The sequence below is a fragment of the Armigeres subalbatus genome, chromosome 1, assembly GCF_024139115.2.
Source record: "Armigeres subalbatus isolate Guangzhou_Male chromosome 1, GZ_Asu_2, whole genome shotgun sequence".
Lineage (NCBI taxonomy): Eukaryota > Metazoa > Arthropoda > Insecta > Diptera > Culicidae > Armigeres > Armigeres subalbatus.
The window spans coordinates 91,891,733-91,913,196 of NC_085139.1; the positions used below are offsets into that span (position 1 = coordinate 91,891,733).

General features: G+C 42.7%; 2 protein-coding genes across 4 annotated transcripts in view; both read right to left on the minus strand.

Moving 5' to 3' along the window:
• LOC134202397 (transcriptional activator cubitus interruptus) overlaps positions 1-21,464 on the minus strand; it is a 392,836-nt gene that overhangs the window by 34,003 nt on the left and 337,369 nt on the right. The window lies entirely within an intron of this gene.
• Positions 7,078-10,463, minus strand: LOC134223171 (uncharacterized protein K02A2.6-like). The gene is made up of 2 exons (XM_062702344.1): positions 8,543-10,463; positions 7,078-8,480 (listed from the first exon to the last, which is right to left on the minus strand). Exons 1-2 carry the CDS (start codon positions 10,362-10,364, stop codon positions 7,078-7,080), a joined length of 3,225 nt encoding a protein of 1,074 aa, XP_062558328.1. The 5' UTR covers positions 10,365-10,463.

Here is a 21,464-nt window from a genome sequence, read left to right on the forward strand (position 1 = left end):
AGAGAACCCAACTTAGGGGTTTTCAGAGATCTTTTCGAGCTAAGAGCGGCCAACGAGTTAGCCGGACCTGAATCCTACGAACTTCATTGTGTGGAGTATGTTGGATGCCACGGCTGCTCTAAAACATCATGTTTTTTGTGCAAGTCGTGAAGTAACATCTGGTAAAACAACACAAGAGCACCTGCGGACCTCGTACGATGCGTTCCTCGATTGTCTGCGACGAGTGGTTAAGCTCAAGGTAGAAAAAAAATGAACTTGTACAGTGAACTTCCGAAAAGTGATATGTTTTTTTAAGAAATAGAATGAATTTTAAATGAAATATTTTTGATTTGATCAATAAGTCTGTTTATTCTAATGTAGCAATAGTCGGACCCTGTATATAGATATACGCATGCTTATATTCAAATTGCAACAAAAAAAACTGGAATTGAGCCTGGACTCCTTTAAAGGCTTGAATCCTAATTAACTGATTAACAATAAAATATAAAATTTAACAACAAAAGATCAAAACCCAATCAAGTCACTTCCGGTATTCCCCATTTGGGACCTGTATTATTCAACTATCTTCTATATATTTAAATAAAAATAATAAGAATGAAATGGTCTGTGTTCGTATCCGCATAACTCAAAAACGGCTGGATGGATTTTCTTCCTTCCTTCTGCAAAAAGGTTCGTTATCGTTTCCGACGGGTTTATATGATATTTTCTCATGCGAAAATCACGAGTAAGGGTGGAGAAATTATGAAAAACTAAAATTAAGATATTTCGCATGGGCAGCTCAGAGCGCGCATTTTCGCCTACTATGCAGGACAACGTCTGCCGGGTCGACTAGTATTTAAATAAAAATTAGTTAAGATTGCTTCCTGACGATTTAGATCACGAACGAGTTGACCGATTTGCAAGATTTTTTCCCTAATCGATTCGTTTTGGGGTCCGCAATGTTTGAATTTAAATTTGAAATTAATCTAGAGTGCGGTGCTGCAAAAACTTCAGTATGTGACATTCGCAACATAAACACCCGGGAAAAGCTGAGTATTTTTTGCTAGCTGATAATATTTGTAAATTACTTTTACTTCATTCTTGACAGACTTAAAGGAGGGTAACTGTACCTGTTTTGCCAGTTTCTGGCATAACTCCAAAAATGAAGCAATTTTCGAGGGTTTTATTAGTTCTAATAGGAGATATACCCGTTATCCTTCGCTGTTGAAACTGATCGATATTTTTGGGAAAATATGCATTTTCAGGGTTGGCCAAATTAGTCACTAAGGTGGTCAAAACCGGAATGCTTTCCCTACTAATCTACGCAGATGACATGAAGCTGTTTTTGGAAATCTTTATACATAGAAATGAATTTCTGTCTCTCTAATCGGCGTGAACATTTGTTTGCAGAGGTTTTTGGGGCCGGGGAAGGTTGGGCTCCCATACAAATGAAATGGAAATAAATCAATTTTAGGCGAAACGAAGTTCGTCGGGTTTGCTAGTAGGGAGTAAAGCTGACCTTAACATAAGCATTCCAGAACAAAATATGCACATTCTACGAATGGTGCAAAAAAAAACCTACTGCAACTGAATGTGCGAAATTGTAACCTAATATCATTTAGCAAAAATAGAACATCTTCAAATGTATCAATTATATTAGAAAACAATTTTGTAGAAACATGCGAAAGAGTTAGGATTTAGGAATTATCTTAGACTCCAAACAAACGTTCATCGACCACTACAACACCATTATTCATAACGCAAATAATATGATGGGTTTTAAAAAACGTTTCTACTATAACTTTTATGACTCATACACAAGTAAAACATTATATATTGCTTATTGTGTGGCATTGGGCAGGCCTTTAAACATGAACAAGCCTAATATACCTCTGTTCCTCAGTTAGATGACAGATCACAGCAGCCATCACACAAGATACACTTTTAGGCTGATGACATACTGGGAGCGAAGAGAAGCGAAGCGAAGAGGTTGGTGATAAGCAAAGCGAAGTGAAGCGGCGATCAAAGCGAGCTATGACATACTGATAGCGTTTTTCAGAGTGTTGATCTAGCAACAAATACAACTGTAAAAACATGGAATTCCTCAGATGTAGAATATGTTGCTTCTCCGAGCATATTTAGCAGAAAGAGAAGAGCGTTGGGGAGATTTATAGAATGTCGCAAATGAAAACCGATTTTATGATGTGAGCGATAGATTATCACCACATACAAACAGACGTAGGGCGTAGCTATGGTAAAACTTTTTGGGCCATGTTTTATTCCTCTTTTACGTTTGCCCCCATGGAAGACCCATTAATTACGCCACGGGAAATTTTCAACACCACCCCCCCCCCCTTTTGTATGAAACATCTTAAAATTTTGCATGGATCGTCACATTTCGCCGACAACACCCTCCCCTACAAGCGTTACGTAATTTATGGATGTTCTTACAACATTTCTCTACACTGAAGTTGATTTCTCGGGAGATACGCACATCATGAAAACAACTTCCACAAAAATCGTTTTGTCTCGGCAACCTTTTTGAAAAACGGCGTAAACAAACGCAAATCCCAAAAATCCGCAGAAAAAAGGGAAACCATTTCCAATGGCCAACCAAACCAATGGCCGGCAAAAAATTGGGACAACAATTTCCTTATCTATCGGATTGTTCCCGAAGTTTTAATATGCGGACATAAGCAAAAATTGCGCAAACCCGATTTTCGTTAAAGTTGAAGGGCTTTTCAAGATACACGGTACGTATCTCCCGCGTAAAAACCGACTCCAGTGTAAAATCAAATATCAAAGCGATTGAACACAACAATTTCATTCGGTTCAAACGCGCATTACAGATGCGTGAAAGATCTATCATTTGAAACTAATCCTAAATACGAGAACGATATTAAGATAACAAGTTCAACATCCATTTGTCTGTGGTAACAGCAAAATACGTGTTTTTTGTTTCAAAGTGTTTTTTATGGACTGCACCAGAATATTCCCAACTTTAATGAGTACCGCTACTTATTTCATTTCATCATATACATGTAGCTAAAACCATACATATTTTAATGTTTTCATTAACCAAATTAACAAAATAAACAATGTTGCTTTCCTCTCCCGCAATACTTTTCACCCACAGCCATTTTACACAACTGCGAACGAGGGTAAACTCAAATCAACAAACATACAGAAGTGATCCTTTGCGATCTCGCGCGGCAAAGCACTCTTTGAACTGCTTCGCCTCTTTGGCTACCGCTTCTCGCCTCTTCTCATCGCTTCCACTATGACAGGTATAAGCGATTTCCATATATCGCTCATTGAGGTAGCTTTCACGCGGACGCTTCGCTTCCCTCTCAACTCTTCTAATCGCTTCTCTTCTCTCCCAGTATGGCATCAGCCTTACAGTCAGTCAAGCCTAGTGAGTCGCGAGTGTAAGCAATGCAAACATGATTGGTGATTGTTATTAGCTATGTAGAATTGCATATTTGGCGATCGTGCCAGGAGTGTGCACCAACGTGCGTTGGTCGTGAAATCACCCATCATGTTATGTAGAAGTGTGTGACTGTTTCAAACCTATTTCTCGTGGAGCCGAAAAATAGGTGAAATGGCGAAATTTGTTTTCAACCAGGTAAGAAGAGTAATAAACCAAAGGTTTTGCAAAGACTCTATTCAACATCGTTTTTGGCACCCGCTTCCTTGGGGATACATCCAGGTTTTTTTACGCGGTTGGAATTCATTAATCTCTCGGTAACTCATTGTTTTATTGATGCTGAGCGCTGAACGTATTGACGTATTGACGTATTGAAGAAGGTTGTACAAAGCCACGACCGCAAATTGAACATAGAATTACGAATAGGGCCATAGTGGGTGCGAAATTCGATCATAAACATTTCCAGCATGTTCATGCCGGATGGCAAGCAGCCGAAATGTAGGCAATTTAGCTGTACAAGTAAAATTTCAACAATGCCTGACGAAATCGAATTTTTCAATAGTTAAATGCATTCAATCAATTGTTTGGAATAGTTGTAAAAAAATCTTCGAGAGTTTACTGACCGATTCATACTAAAGTCTTCAGAATCCGTTGAAAAACGGTTGAGCTATTGGCTATTGACCTGACTGACCTCTTTTCGTGACGGTCCCAAATTTGAAACTTTGGGATGACCCCTCTATCTTACCGAAGAACTTAATTCTACGTCAAAAAATACCCTAATTCAGATGCTCATTTTGGGTTATCCTATTAACCAAAAATGTAGGCAATTTTTTTTTCAGTAAAAATAAACATAACACATCATGTTAAAATCATGTTATGCCAATCATTAAATATTTCTTCCTCCATCTATGGCAGAGAATTTATAACAAAATTATTGCAAGTATTGTTATTTGTAACACATTTTGATATCTTCTTATATAATAAAAATGAAAAATGGTCGGTGCTGTGTTCGTATCCGCATAACTCGAAAACGGTTGGATGGATTTTGTTCATTCCTTCAGCAGAAACGTTTATTATAGTTACCGACGGGTTTATATGATATTTTCTTATGCGAAAATCACGGGTAAGATGGAGTAAATCGTAAAAAAATTAAATTAAGAATCGTATGGGAGTTTTGCATGGGCAGTTCACAACGTGAACTTTCGCCTACAATGCAGGACAACGTCTGCCGGGTCAACTAGTAATTGTGATAAAATTTTGTTATGACTAACTGGTCGGGTTCCTATGTTTGCCATAAACCGTTACCGTTCATTTAAAGAAGGTCTCCCTAACTCGATGTTCTGTAACTCGATATTTTCCCTTACTCGATGAAATTCGAAGTCCCTTGAATCTAACATAATGCGAGAGAACGCAAGTCGATATCTTCCTTACTCGATATTCTCTAAGTCGAGGTAATTTTCCAATGCATTCTTACCTCGCTAACTCGATGTTGTCTGAAACAGTTACATGTACGATATAATAAGAAGTTAGAAGTGAAAAGTGATAAGCAAAGAAGTGAGAATGAGAAGTGAGAAATCAGAAGTTAGAAGTGAGAAATGAGAAGTGGAATGTGAAAAGTGAGAAATGAGGAGTGAGAAGTGCGAAGTAAGAAGTGATTAGTGGCGATTGAAAAATGAAAAGTGAGGAGTTAGAAGTGAGAAACTCGAAGTGAGGAGAGAAAAATGAGAAGTGAAAAGTAGTAAGGAAAAAGTTAGAAGTTAGAAGTGAAAAGTGGTAAGTGAGAAATGAGAAGCCAGAAGTGAGATATAAGAATGTATAAGGGAAAAGGGAAAAATGAGAATTACGAAGCGAGAAGTGAGATGTGTGAAGCGAGAAGTGAGGAATGAATAGTGAGAAGTGAAAAGTTTATAGTAAGCAGTGGGATATTTGAAGAAATTAGAAGTGAAAAATGAGAAGCGAGACGTGAGAAGTGAGGAATGAGGAGTGAGAAGTGAAAAGCAAGAAGGGAAAATTTTATGTTAGAAGTAAAAGTAATAAGTGAGAAATGATAAGTCATAGCATAGCATAGTTACGGTGTACTTCATGTTTTTCTTTTGAAATCCTTATCCAGATTGCTATCAGAAATCAAGGTGGGTGTGGTCCTTGATTTCAATCTAGGATAAAAATCACAAAAGCATGAAGACTACTACTCCTGGCCACGCCCATCTTCACCGTAACTTGGGAGAGGAAGGAAGTGTTGATGTAGTACTTACTTAACGCGAGGCCCCCGACTCAGCGACACCCTCATAAGTACCACGGAGTTGGATATTGGGGAAGGTATTCGTTGGGTCAGGATAGATCTAGTTATTACCCTTAGGCTAAGTAAGTATCATCGTCTGAAATACGCACGCAGTGAGCTGTCATTCAACTTCAATACCATAACCGTACTATCGCACGATACTCGACCAGTTAGTCATACCTGGGACGGGACTTGCAAAGACGAAAAAATGTAACTTCGTCTGCTGCCAGTCAACTGCTGTCACGAACTGTCAGATGCAGCCAGCAGCGTTTTGTGTGGTATCCCAAATAGACTATTCCACATGATTTTTGTTTTACGAAGACTTTTTCACTTTAACGAGTATTCCAAATCATCCGTTTAGCTTATTATTAATCAGTTATAACCGTGTGTTTTGTTCCCGGTATAAAAATCCTTATGAAAATCAATTTACTAATTTATGAATTGGATACACTTTGATTGTGCTCAGAAGAATCTACCCGGGGCTTAGGTGAAACAGTCAAGGAAACAGTTGAAACTCTATGGTCAAATGTGATGAAAAGAGGAACAAGTATCAAAACAAGAGAGAAGAAGCAGCGTCTTTGCAGGTCTCGTCTCAGGTCATAAATATATTATATCAATATATGTTAGAAATAACAATATTTTCTATATATAAAAATAAGTTTGCATTTCCTTTGAGGCAATATAACTCACGAACTGGATGACCGATTTGCAAGATTTCCTCACCAATCGATTCGTATTGGGATCAGCTGTGTTAATTGTGGTGAATTTTCTCGCCTTCCATTTTAAATTACGGCAGAATAAAGAGCGGCTGAACAAGAGAAAAATTAAACGCGTCTTTTCGCTCCAAAGATAGTTTTCTGAATGTCTAGTCACAGCCAAAGCCCGTCAATCCCAAACTATCGTCACAATCACACATACACCTTTTTCCTCTTCATCCAATTGCTTAGCGTTGTTTTTTTACTCAAAACTCACGCCCACATTCAACTATCATTTATACAACCATATACATTTTTGAATGAACACAACATTTCGATTTTCCTCGGTGGTTCTTATTGATTCGCTTATTGATTACACAAACACATTCAATTCCTTCATAACGTTCATAATGCGTAACGCACGAAAGGCCTTTTTGCCTTTCGTTCAATATCGCACAGCGCTAATATCTGACTGACATCATAGGAATCAAGAAGAGAAACGTCAGATTACCGCGATTTGTTTTGGTCTTAATATTCAGTTTGATATTTCACGAAAAATCAACTCGAAGTCTTCGGTAGTCGTTTGAAATGGTATGTATTTTCTTTCAATTAAACGATAATTTAAGAACATTTTCTTTTCATTTATATTCATCTACTACAATACTTTCTATCTCTACTCTTACAGGAAAAAAACACCGCTACTGGAACACGGTATAAACGAACTTCTCATCGTACCGACTTGGTCTTTTTATGATGTCTCGTCGCCGGAGCTCTTTGAATTCTGACGGTTTACATCCGCCCACGTCAACGGAGGTCGAAGGATTAGCTTCATCGATGGATAAATAAGAATATTCCGGATTGTTGTGCTTTGTCCGAGACAAATTCTCAGTGCTGTCTGAAGCGGAGACCTCAGTATTGATGTCGGAAGTGTTCTCAACTGACACCGTTGGAGCCATTTTCACATCCTGCACATTTCGAGCGTACTGAATGCCATTTTTGCTGACCACAACAACTTTTGGACCATCTCTTGCTATAACTTTGTACCGTTCGCTGGAGAAAATGGGATCTGTTTTCGTTTTCCTGCTCTGAGCTAGTAGAACTGTATCGCCAATTTTTATGTCGGACTGTTTTGCACCGCGAGCTGAATCTGCATCTTTTTTGCTTATCAATTTCGTTTCAGCATCCCGTTCGCGTACGTCTGTATGATCAACCAGTTTACGTGAGTGTTCCCAAAGGCAAGGAAAATGGCCCCGAAATTTCCAACCGCACATTAGTTCAAACGGAGTCACCAATAATCTCGAATGTGGGACTATGTTGTTGTGATTATGGACATACAACTGTAGGGCCCGTCTCCAATTAGTTCCCTCAATTTTGGATGCTGCCAGTGCTTTAGTCAACCCTTGATTCTGGCGCTCTACCGCCCCATTTGATTGCGGGCTAAGCGGGATAGACTTACGTACTCTTATACCTTTATCTTCCCAGAATTTGATGAAATGTGTACTTTGAAAGGGTGGCCCATTGTCACTCTGTAAAATGAGCGGACAACCCCAGAGCTGGAACACTTCACAGAGTGCTGCGTTTGTACTTTCAGCATCCATATGCCGCATTTCAACCACAGATATGTATCTTGAGAAAGTGTCGACGATGACTAAGAATTCTCCTGACCCAAAGCCAGGGATGCTGAGGAAATCGACTTGCAGTATCTGCCAAGGCCCATCAGGTAATTCTCGACTGCTAAGTGGAACAGGTGGATTCTTTCTGGAAAGTCGGATGCAGGTTTCACATTTCTTCACAAAACATTCAACTTCGGACGACATTCTTGGCCACCAGAAATATTCCCTCATAATACGCTTCATTGTAACTTCCCCTATGTGGCCACCATGAGCGGTCTGCATGGCACGTTGACGTAGAGCCTCCGGCAAAATAATACGATTGTCCTTGAAGATTAGGAACCCCAGGGAATGTAGGTACTTCTTCTGAGCTTCAAATTTTCGTAGCTCTGGAGGCCACTGATCTAGTTCAATTGCAGTACGCAGCAGTTGATTTTCAGCGTCTGTTTCAGAAGCATTTTCAATTTCCTCCCAAGTTAGATCTAAGGAACCTAAGTCAAAGATATTTACGAGTAAATTAATATGAAATGTCAATGTGTTTAAGATAATTCACCTGTATCGAGTGCGAACAGAAAATGATTCCCGTTTTCCTCTTCGAAAGGTATGGCTTCTTGTGACCCGTTGATTAGTCTTGATAGCGCGTCTGCTACATTAGATTCTCCTGGTATTCTTTTTATATCGAAATCAAAAGGCTGCAGTCTAAGGGCCCACGCATCTGCCCGTGCCAACGCTCGTCTACCGATACGATGATTAGTTCCGAAGATGAACTCATTAGCTTCTGCGTCGGTTCTTACAGTGAAATGTCTGCTTAGTAAGTATGAAGCAAATCTTTCTACGCCCCAAACGACAGCCAGAGACTCTTTATGCGCCTGGGGATACTTTTTCTCTGTACACGTTAGAGATTTGGAGGCGCATGCGATAACCCTAGGTATACCAGTTCCATTGAACTGTACTAGGACCGCCCCCAACCCAATTGGAGATGCATCTACATATAGTTCAATTTCATCTGTAGTGCTATAGTAACCCAGCGTTTTAATAACATTTAGAGCACCTTCTTGTAGGAAACGAAATTCTTTTTCTTCTCGCTCTGTCCAATGGAATACATCAGAATTAGCCAATGCTCTTAGGTTTACTGTTATATCAGCCCTTTTCAATAAGAAACGGTCGATAAAGGTTACCAAACCTAGAAAACTCTTCACTTCTCCACAATTCTGCGGCCTGCGGAAGCTTTTTATTGCGGCCATTTTTTCCTCATCGATTTCCCAACCTTTCGGTGTCAAAACAAATCCGAGAAAGTCAACCTTTTGACTTCCAAAAACGCATTTTGACTCATTTAATTTCACGTTGTGCTCTTTCAATCTGGCCATCACTATTGCAAGATTAGTATCATGCTCATCCTTCGTGCCTCCGAAAACCAGTACATCATCCTGATAATTTTTAACGCCTTTACAACCACCGAGTATTTTCCTCTGTAGTATCTCCTGAAATATATCGGGAGCATTGCACAGACCAAAAGGTAGTCGTACACAGCGGAACATGCCGAATTCTGTGAAGAAATTGGTCAAGTGGCGTGATTCGGTATCGAGTTCCACATGGAAGTAGGCGTTACTCAAGTCTATAGTAGAGAACCAATGGGCGCCGTTCAAATCAGCTACGATGCTCTCCAAAGTTGGCATACTGAATGGTGTACGGTAGATATACTGGTTAGGCCCCCTTAAGTCGATTACGAGTCGAATGTCGTGTTTCCCTTTCGGTACTACAATCATTGACGAGCAGAAAGACGTATCCATATCGTCTGTTACTCGTTCTATGATATCGGCACTTACTAGTTGTTGCAATCTTTCTTCAACTAATGGTCTCACTGACTGTGGAATGCTCAGATATACATTTCGGCACGGCGGTACTGATTTATTGTACGAGATTTTTACTGGAGGTATGTTGAACTTCGGGAAAACGTTCTTAGCATTCACCAATGCTATCTCTCCGGTTAAGAAGGATATCGTTGGATTTTGATCGGAACTGACCGGTACCTTAACTCCCAGCATTAGTACGCTGTATCTCGTCGCTGTAGGTCGACCCAGAAGCGAGCGAAGCTCTCTTACAACGTAAAACTTTTCCAAGTATACTGGTCGATCGTTTGAAATAAACAAGTTAGCTTCAAACGTAGCAAGAACCTCGATTTCACCTATCGTAGCATATGCTTTTAGAGTGCGGTCCGATTTCTCTTGTATGTTGAAGACATGTACACTGTAATTAGGATCCGAAATCATTCTGCGAAATAAGGCTTCCGTAAATGTGTTGACCTGGGCTCCAGAATCAATAAGGAACCGACATGGCATGCCGGCAACCGTAGCTTGGATGTTTCCTTCGTCCATCAGATGTGAGATGGTGAATATCTGATTACTCAATTCAGAAGATACCTGTCAGGGGAATAATTGCTTTTAATTTAAATCCTTTTTTTTATCAATACTCCATGTTGTTTGTTTTGTTTTTCGAATATTTATTTTTTTTTTTAATTTTATTTTATTTTTTTTTTATAGAAACTCAATTGTTTTGCCTTAAATATCAGATAATTCAAATTCAATTGTTTAGAATGCAAAGAAGTTAGTTCTCGTTTTCATCACTTACTGTTTCCACAGGTTGAACCTCGTTCTCCAACTTCTGGACGGCGGCTATCTTCCTTGGAGGAGCATCTGGAGTGGATGTTCCATGTTCTGGTTCTCGTTTGGTCCCTGTTTGGATTCTGGACTTACAAGCGACTTGTATATGTCCCTCACGCCCACAGCTCCTGCAAACTTTATCGATAGCGTGGCAAGCTGACGGACTGTGGTATTCACTAGTGCATCTCCAACACCGAGTACCATAGGCAGCTCTATTGTTACCTTGAGCATACGGTGACCTTCTGTTGCTGAAATATCGTTGGATTCTTGGTCGATCGTATTGACGACCTGGATAACCTCGAGTCTGACCACGATGAAAATGAGGGCTGTTGATGCTCGATCTGTGATATTGTTGCGTGTTTAAGGGAAAATCGGCACTAACCGGGGCCACGCTTACTTGTTCCTTCGGTTCGTATCTTTCTTTGAAAAACTGCTCACTAAGGCGAATACATTCGATTTCACGAACTTTATCCATTAGATCTGTAAATGATCCTTTGCGATTAAGTATTTTAAGAGCAGCTGTGCGTACTTCTTTGCTTCGAGCGTGATCTGCGACGGTTCCCAAAATGGCTTCAGCTTCTCTTTCCTCACCGTATTCACACAATCTGGCCGTTGTACCTACCCTGGTCATGTACGCTGAGTCGGACTCTCCTGGTTTTTGGAACATGACAGCCAATTTTCGTCGTTGTAACATTACATCGGAGCCGGATCCGAAGTAACTTTTAAGCCGGTATAAAGCGTTTGAAAATGGGCTGTGCACCGAGTCCGGAGCATTCTCATCAGATTTCGCATTTCTGTAAATTTCCAACAGTCGAGAACCTGCTTTAACTTTGAATATCATGAACTGTGTTCCTTCATCTGTGATCCCTGCCAATTGCATCGAGTCTACCAGAAGATCCTTCCATTGCTCAAACGTCTGCCGGTGTATCTCCCCGTCGTCACCTGTCGGAATGCACTCAGGAACGTTCACCGACGAAATGGACAGCTGATTGATTGATGACATAAAGCGAGATTCTTCGAGAGTAGACTTTTCGCGATGGGTACTGTGCGGGCGGAAATTTTCGCTGAAATCGCTCATGCTTTGATTTTCATTATCCGAAACGGTTGTTTTGGCAGCCTCTTGCAATTGTTCTTTCTCCAGTCGAATTTTTTCCAACTCTTTGCGAAGTTCATCTGATCGCAGCTTCTCAGCCTTCAACTCGCTTGCCATTTCGTTGAATTCTTGGGTTCTACGAAGTTTACTTTTCTTATCTTTTTTCTTGGACGCGTCGAGTTTTGCCGAGCTTTCGATATTCAACGTTGAAATTTCAGTCATCTGTTGTTTCTTCTTCTTCATAATCTTTTTTCTAAAATAAAATTGAAAACATTGCTTCACTACCTCTTTTTTTTGTGCTGTTTTTATGAGAATTTTTTTTTTATTTGCCTTTCATTATACAAAAAAACGCCATTTCATTTTTTTTTATTATTTTTTTTTTTGCTTTGGTTTGTACATATTTATGTTACTGAGTCATGATGAGCCTACTGGAAATATCAGTTCCAGCCTACTCACCACCTCTTTTTTTTTTAAACGCATTGTCCATCATTTGTCATGGTGAGCCTACTTGGAAAATATTTCCCAGCCTACTCACCACCATCAGGATATTTGTATTTATATTATTTTTTTATGTATGCTTTGTTTCTTTTTCTTTTTTTTTTGCAAATTCACGCGTAACTTCTGCCTGTGTCATGATGAGCCTACTGAATTATTAATTTTTTTCAGCCTACTCACCACCATCAGACAAATATATAACCTATTTTTTTGTTTTTGTAATATGGCGGCTTCAATATATTTTTCTTTAATTTGCATTTCCATTTCTAATAAATAATACTTACCCAGAGGGAGCGTTTTCCGCGCCATTGTGGTGAATTTTCTCGCCTTCCATTTTAAATTACGGCAGAATAAAGAGCGGCTGAACAAGAGAAAAATTAAACGCGTCTTTTCGCTCCAAAGATAGTTTTCTGAATGTCTAGTCACAGCCAAAGCCCGTCAATCCCAAACTATCGTCACATTCACACATACACCTTTTCCTCTTCATCCAATTGCTTAGCGTTGTTTTTTTACTCAAAACTCACGCCCACATTCAACTATCATTTATACAACCATATACATTTTTGAATGAACACAACATTTCGATTTTCCTCGGTGGTTCTTATTGACTCGCTTATTGATTACACAAACACATTCAATTCCTTCATAACGTTCATAATGCGTAACGCACGAAAGGCCTTTTTGCCTTTCGTTCAATATCGCACAGCGCTAATATCTGACTGACATCATAGGAATCAAGAAGAGAAACGTCAGATTACCGCGATTTGTTTTGGTCTTAATATTCAGTTTGATATTTCACGAAAAATCAACTCGAAGTCTTCGGTAGTCGTTTGAAATGGTATGTATTTTCTTTCAATTAAACGATAATTTAAGAACATTTTCTTTGCATTTATATTCATCTACTACATTAATGTATATGAAAAAATAAAACATTTTGCTGGGAAAGTTGAACAAATCTAAAAATAATGCGTTTCCATGAATTTCGAAGAAAACCATCAAGCTCGAACTGAAATCGATCTAGAGGGCGACGACTGACATTTAGAACGAAGAAAAAACAACCCGCGCAAGATCGGGCAGGTTCGACTAGTCTCCAATAATTATAAATAGGGGAACTGTACCGGTTTTGGCCATGTTCCTAATTTGGCCAATTTTGCGGAATGTTGAATTTGGTGGAGAACCTTTGGGGATTGGGGAAAAGAACGAAGAAGCGTAACTTTATGACTACTGGTGGGAGCGAGAAGTCAGCAACTAGAGCGCGAACATGAAATCCGATTCGGAACTCTTCGCGAAAAGATGACTGTGCCCTGACTATTTAATCTGAGGGCTCCAAAATTCCAGTTCACTTTGCCTGGTTAGTTCAAACGTTTCTAAAGTTTTTTCCCGTGATCCGCGATTTCTCAAAAGTGAGATAAATTAAAAAAGGAGGTAGCTTTGTGAATAACAGTTTGAATTTTGCAGGATTAGCTAGTTTCCCCCAAGTGCCGATTATTCGTTATAGTGTGAGCCAAGAAAAGTTGAGAAAGGTATTGAAGTCGTGCTTAGTGATGTTGCGTTGCTCTCTTAACCCTTTATCTGTCGAACAGCCGTTCGACGGCTTTATGTTTCGGATACAGGCACCTCGTGAAACAACCGTCGTGAACATCCACCAGGCAAGCCGCCGGCCCACATCCATCGGTGGCCGAAGGGCCGCGCCGTTCATATCGTGCCCAACATAACCCCGCATCTACGTCCACGTAAGTGAGTGATCCCACCTGTAAACCTTCGTAGTGCGAACCGTAACCGGGCCGATAAGCTAAACAGCATCAGCGGTCAAGTTTCAAGTCTTTGGACCACCACGTGATCGGGAATCAACTCACCAGCAAGACCGCTTAACGCTGTAGGAGAATTGATCAACGCGTTTCCTGCTTCTTTTCCCACGCCGGCGAACAATAGCGGTTCCCACGCTATCGGGAGCAAAGCCAAGCCGACGGACAAAGGGACCCAAGCCACGCCGTCGGACAATAGAGGAAGGTGAGCGAACAATGCCGGCCCGCCGACAATAGAATGCGGAAGCGTAAAGCGTGAGTAACATGTGCACATGTGACGTCATTGGTAGAGTGTGAAAGTGTAGGGTAGAGAGCACGCAAATATAGGGGTAGATCGTTAGGCCTAAAGTTAATAGAAATAGATAATAAAGCTAGCAATGTGAAAATGATCTGTAAATGTAATCCATCCCCCTACTCTCCGCAATATTCTTCCCGCTGTTAATGGTCATTCGAGCTCTCTCCTTTTTGCGATTCTTCGTTGTTAATTCATTGGTTGTGAATGAAACCGTTCAAGCTTTCGAGACGGTCGCCACCTAGGTACAAGTAGTGGAACTTCCGATGATGATAAATTGAACTTTTATGGGAGAAGTTCGTCTTTGAAACGTTGCGTTAGGGTCGTGTCAGTAATGTTCGCTCTAGTTGATGTATTTTGAGTAAGACGGACGCTAGAAAAGTGGAGTTTGCGGAATTGTTCTTGGAACCTTCCTTCGAAGGTTTCTTCCATTGGACCAACTTTGGAGTCTTAGACCAGGCAACAATTTAACATGAACGGGAAGTCCTCTAACGAGGTGGCGCTTGAGCTTTCTGTCGAACAATTTTCGCGAACCACCGTGGCGATTTTTAGGAAATTTCCGGCCGGCCACGAACAACTTTGCTCGTGCGGCTATAGGGTGGCTGGGTTCGATTCCTGGTTCGGTCTAGGTTCGGTTCGGTCGGATTAGAAAATTGTCTCGACTTCTCTGGGCATAAAAGTATCATCGTGTTAGCCTCCTGATAAACGAATGCAAAATGGTAACCTCGCAGTTAATAACTGTGGAAGTGCTTAATGAACACTAAGCTGCGAGGTGGCAATGTCCTAGTGGGGGATGTGCTACCAAAGATGAAGAAGAAGATCTAACTTAGTTTTATTGTAAAATTGGATAAGAATAGTGAATGACTCAGTTGATTTTTTCAAAAGTATCTTTTAAATTGAGCGCTCTTTTAACATTTCCTTCCTGACGTCAGTTTCCAAGGGCTTCCAAGAATTGAAATTCTTTCGCAACAACTTGCATTTTATCCATGTTAGATTCGAGTTCGGTTCGACAATTATTCAAGATTCCGTTGAGGTGAGTTGTCTCTGGAAAAGTGGTCATTTACTAATTTAAATCAGAACAGATCGTGTGATACCTCAAAACTGATGATTTTATAAAGCAATCATGGGAATTATATTTTTAGGGTTCCTGGGCCACATCGGTTACGATCACGGAGACGGGATGATATTTTAACTTGTGTTTAATCTGGCCATATCGGCCAGAATCCGAGGATCCTACGAAAGTTTTGTCAGTTTTAACGGACGGAAAGGTTAAAGTTTCTTTTTTTCAATTATGATAAATGTTATCGTCCAATGTTAAACGTTTTGAACTTCTGTAAGGTCATTTGAATCCTATTCTCCAATGTTATTCGAGGCTCACAGAAATGATTGTCTAATTCGAATCCCGACGGTGATTCCAATTTGTTCCATCATCAATCAACGTTCAAATGGCGTCCTGCCACCAAAGAGAAAACACTTCGACTAAAACAAAGTCGTCTAGCCAGTGCGTGATGGTAGTGAAGATACCACTTTTTCTCGCAATTAATTAACACAATTAGGCGAACGGCAATTAACACCCCGATCAGCCCACAGCCAAATCCACCATCAGACCCGGACTCGGTTTGGACCGGAAGAGACCGAAGTTTTCGAATAAAATCAATTCACACCGCCATGCTAAACAAAGTGTCGCCCCCGACCAGCTCGGCCACGCGCTGTGGCAATAATATGCTTCCAATTTCGTTCGGATATAGGAATATGATGGTTCCACGGTCCGATCGGAATACTGTGGCGAAGCATGAAATTGACCACTCGGAGGCGGCGGTCGTCGGTGGCGTGGCGGCAAACTACTGCCTACTACAATGTAAACACTCTCGGACTCCTGGCAGTTTACTGGCATATGCGAAGATCGTGAATCTGTCGTCGCCACTTGCTCATCATCATCATCTGCGTGGTGCGCGATCTCCAACGAACGAATGATATACCGGCAGAGGCGATGATCAGCAGCTGCTGTTTGTTTTGCTAAATTCGATGTTGGGGCGGTGCACACATATTTATATGGTCCTCCTGTGATCCAGCAGGGAAAGGAGTATACAAATGGCGAGTAAACAGACGCATGTGGTTCACATTTGGCTGTGATCTTTATTCAAACTTTAATTCGAAGCCGAATTAAGTAGCCTAATAAGATAGAAATGCTGAAGATGTCGAACACTTATCATAGTAAAGCGAAGTAAAACCCAAAATGGGATAATTCTGATTCCGTTTTTTTCGAATTTGACCAGAAAACGCAAGATTAATTTTCAAAATTTTAACTGATGGGGTCTTTCAATCCAATCAACTGCGCCTGGCTGACATTTGTAGGAGTAGCTTTCAAAACGACAAAATAATCGTTTCAGTGATCGACGTTGGAGGTAATTTTGCATTTTACCCCAGATAGAAGTAAACCGACTCCAAATTAGAACCAAACGCATAAATCATTCACAGAAATGCGTTGTATCTCGATCTGTTATTGGAACACGAGTTCATCGGGGCCAATGCATCTCGATCGGAGCAGAAATGGCGCGAGCAACCGAGCGCCTTGTAACGTGTTTATTTGTGGCTTAACAAGAATGTTAAACGATTGTGCGGAGCCAAGAGGGCGTACAAAGGACGACAACCGAGCGTTGCGTTGTTGGCAATTGCAGCGACGAGACGAACGACACTGGCAACGCAAACCTGAACAATTTTCGACATTTTAATATTTCATCCCCGGCGATCAGATAAAAAACCATATTGTTTTACCCGCGCATTGGGAACGCATATTCAAATCAGAAGACAATTCTCCGGAATCGAGCCGGGCAATTCGCGGTGCGGGAACAACGCGACGCGGCCCGGCTTTCAATTGAAATGATAGAGATCAAACAACTGCTCGAACAACGAGCCGCGAAAGTTTTGAGGAAGGGCCCCCGCGCCGTACAGTGTGCGCCATTGAAAGTATGGGCCCATGAAGCTGCAGATGATTTTTTTGTCGTTTTTTGTACCAATCGTATTATCGTAAAGAATTTCTTTTTACCGTCACACCCTGTAGATCGTGGCTGACCGACTAGGCCGATGTTGTTCGAATACGTATTGAGATGATGTTTGAAGTTATATTATGGAGCCATCAATTGAGTAAATGAACTCTTGGAATTTGCCTTCGAAGTTGTTGTCGTTTGCGTACAGTTAAGTGAAAGGTCGCCTCCAACGAGATGACGACGACGACGGCGCGACGTTACGTGAGCTGTGCGCGGAGAAAGAAATGTCAGCCAGCCAGATGAGGCTTATTTCCAAATATTCAGAGCGCGATTAAATATTGACACAGTTTCGTCTGAGACTCGGCGGGCCTCACAAACGTCGGTAATTGGACGGATCAATATTTATTTGACTGACTGACAATCCGGGAGCGAATGATGAGTAGTAGTAGTCGGAGCAGCAGCAACAGCAGCAGAAGCAGCAACTAACTGCTTGTTGTATAAACAAATTGGATTAGAAGTAAATATTTCGTTTGGTGTCTTGTTGAAATTATTTTTCTATTAGGCTAAGACGATAATCCGTCTAATCGTTCGAGCATGGACGTCTGTATAACTAAGCGAGATGAGAATGTTGATCATCTTTGATTGAACTATGCGATAGGCCTCTATTATAAATTTGTAGTGAACTTCATTCATATTCATTTGTTTGCTTATTATTGAAAGTTCACACAAATACTTTGACTTATTCTCATACTTGTTGCCACGAGGATAGAAGATGGGTTGATCGAAAAACAGCAACTAGGACACGCTTAGACTCCTTAATTATAATTATCGCTGGCAACGCAAAAATGAATTAATGGTGGGTGATGTGTCTTATGTTCATGTACTTGGGCTAACTGGTGATCGATCTCAACGGCACTAGCAGAACAAGTACTCGTAGAGTAAACATGTTGGGGACAATCCAAAATCATCCAAAAAATGATCTTAGTACTGGTAGATCTTCACGGATACGCTATCTGCACTACGTTCGTGAGTCCAGTACTGGTAAATGAATGTTCTTTGATGCATGGTAAATACACATTAATGAAATGTTTGCATTTTTTTGAAACATGACATTTGATAAGAAATAAATCTGTTAGAACTAAACTTGACAATAAAATAGTTCTCCTGGTTTTCCTGAATCCGATAGCTACCCTGCGCGATCTATGAGCAATGATTTTATTTGATCATTGCCGTGAAAAAGTATTTGATCATTCCATAATCTAAAAGGGTTTATAAAAGTGCAGTGATTCATCGTTTCTAATAAGACGGTTCAAATTTAAATATGTATAATAAAAATAATAACTCGGACGTATTCAAGAATTAAGATAAAAAGCTTGTTCGAGTTAGCTGATTTAGCCGACACCTGACAGTCCTTCTATAAAAATGCCTGTTTCGCCACAGAACGACTGTTCAGCAGTTTTGAACAAGTTCAGTTTTGTGTAAAAAACTGTCACCCGTTCAAATTCCGACAAATTCCGACAAGCCTCCTTTCAAGAGGCCCGGAAGCCTCCTTTCAAAAGGCTCGGAAGCCTCCTTTCAAGAGGCCCGGAAGCCTCCTTTCAAGAGGCCCGTAAGCCTCCTTTCAAGAGGCCCGGAAGCCTCCTTTCAAGAGGCCCGGAAGCCTCCTTTCAAGAGGCCCGGAATCAACCAAAATCACCTGGAAGCCTCCTTGCAAGAGGCCCGGAAGCCCCCTTTGAAGAGGTTCGGAAGCCTCCTCGGAAGCCTCTTTTCAAGGGGCCCGGAAGCCTCCTTTCAAGAGGCCCGGAAGCCTCCTTTCAAGAGGCCCGGAGGCCTCCTTTCAAGAGGCCCTGGAAGCCTCCTTTCAAGAGGCCCGGAGGCCTCCTTTCAAGAGGCCCGAAGCCTCCTTTCAAGAGGCCCAGGCCTCCTTTCAAGAGGCACGGAAGCTTCCTTTTATGAGTCTCGGAATTCTTCTTTCAAGAGGCCTTGAAGCCTCGTTTCTAGAGGCCAGAAAGCCTACTTTCAAGGGACCCAGAAACCTCCTTTTAAGAGGCCTGGAAGCCTCCTTCCAAGAGGCCTGGAAGACTCCTTTCAAGAAACCCGGAAGCCTCCTTCCAAGAGGCCTGGAAGCCTCCTTCCAAGAGGCCCGGAAGCCTCCTTTCAAGAGGCCCAAGCCTCCTTTCAAGAGGCCCAGGCCTCCTTTCAAGAGGCCCGGAAGCCTCCTTTCAAGAGGCCCAGGCCTCCTTTCAAGAGGCCCAGAAGCCTCCTTTCAAGAGGCCAGGCCTCCTTTCAAGAGGCCAGAGCCTCCTTTCAAGAGGCCCAGAGCCTCCTTTCAAGAGGCCCGGAAGCCTACTTTCAAGAGGCACGGAAGCCTCCTTTCAAGAGGGCAGGAGGACCCCTTTCAAGAGGCCGGAAGCCTCCTTTCAAGAGGCCAGAAGCCTCCTTTCAAGAGGCCCGGAAGCCTCCTTTCAAGAGGCCAGAAGCCTCCTTTCAAGAGGCCCGGAAGCCTCCTTTCAAGAGGCCAGAAGCCTCCTTTCAAGAGGCCCAGGCCTCCTTTCAAGAGGCCAGAAGCCTCCTTTCAAGAGGCCCGGAAGCCTCCTTTCAAGAGGCCAGAAGCCTCCTTTCAAGAGGCCCGAAGCCTCCTTTCAAGAGGCCAGAAGCCTCCTTTCAAGAGGCCCGAAGCCTCCTTTCAAGAGGCCCAGAAGCCTCCTTTCAAGAGGCCAGAAGCCTCCTTTCAAGAGGCCAGAAGCCTCCTTTCAAGAGGCCCGGAAGCCTCCTTTCAAGAGGCCCGGAAGCCTCCTTTCAAGAGGCCCGAAGCCTCCTTGCAAGAGGCCAGAAGCCCCTTTGAAGAGGTTCAGGAAGCCTCCTCGGAAGCCTCTTTTCAAGGGGCCCAGGCCTCCTTTCAAGAGGCCCAGAAGCCTCCTTTCAAGAGGCCCAGAAGCCTCCTTTCAAGAGGGCCCAGAAGCCTCCTTTCAAGAGGCCCGGAAGCCTCCTTTCAAGAGGCCCCAAGCCTCCTTTCAAGAGGCCCAGGCTCCTTTCAAGAGGCCCGAAGGCTCCTTTCAAGAGGCCAAGAGGCCCAGGCTCCTTCAAGAGGCCCGGAAGGCTCCTTTCAAGAGGCCCGGAAGGCTCCTTTCAAGAGGCCCGGAAGGCTCCTTTCAAGAGGCCCGAAGGCTCCCTTTCAAGAGGCCCAGGCCTCCTTTCAAGAGGCCCGGAAGCCTCCTTTCAAGAGGCCAGGAAGCCTCCTTTCAAGAGGCCAGAAGCCTCCTTTCAAGAGGCCCGGAAGCCTCCTTTCAAGAGGCCCAAGCCTCCTTTCAAGAGGCCCGGAAGCCTCCTTTCAAGAGGCCAGAGCCTCCTTTCAAGAGGCCCAGGCTTCCTTTCAAGAGGCCCAGAGCCTCCTTTCAAGAGGCCCGAAGCCTCCTTTCAAGAGGCCAGAGCCTCCTTTCAAGAGGCCAGGCCTCCTTTCAAGAGGCCCGGAAGCCTCCTTTCAAGAGGCCCGGAAGCCTCCTTTCAAGAGGCCCAGAAGCCTCCTTTCAAGAGGCCGGAAGCCTCCTTTCAAGAGGCCCAGGCTTCCTTTCAAGAGGCCCAGAAGCCTCCTTTCAAAGGCCCGAAGCCTCTTTTCAAGAGGCCCGGAAGCCTACTTTCAAGAGGCCCAGGCCTCCTTTCAAGAGGCCCGGAAGCCTCCTTTCAAGAGGCCAGAAGCCTCCTTTCAAGAGGCCCTGAAGCCTCCTTTCAAGAGGCCCAGGCCTCCTTTCAAGAGGCCCGGAAGCCTCCTTTCAAGAGGCCCAGAAGCCTCCTTTCAAGAGGCCCAGAAGCCTCCTTTCAAGAGGCCCAGAAGCCTCCTTTCAAGAGGCCCAAGCCTCCTTTCAAGAGGCCAGAGCCTCCTTTCAAGAGGCCCGGAAGCCTCCTTTCAAGAGGCCAGAAGCCTCCTTTCAAGAGGCCCGAAGCCTCCTTTCAAGAGGCCCGGAAGCCTCCTTTCAAGAGGCCCGGAAGCCTCCTTTCAAGAGGCCCGGAAGCCTCCTTTCAAGAGGCCGGAAGCCTCCTTTCAAGAGGCCCGGAAGCCTCCTTTCAAGAAGCCCGGAAGCCTCCTTTCAAGAGGCCCGGAAGCCTCCTTTCAAGAGGCCCGGAAGCCTCCTTTCAAGAGGCCCA

Bases quoted from the DNA above. Each gene is read 5' to 3' on its own strand.
- LOC134223171 (XM_062702344.1), bottom strand. From the start codon at position 10,364: ATGGACGAAGGAAACATCCAAGCTACGGTTGCCGGCATGCCATGTCGG. The intron at 8,481-8,542 runs GTGAATTATCTT...TCTTTGACTTAG, and splicing joins TCTGTTCGCACTCGATACAG to GTTCCTTAGATCTAACTTGG.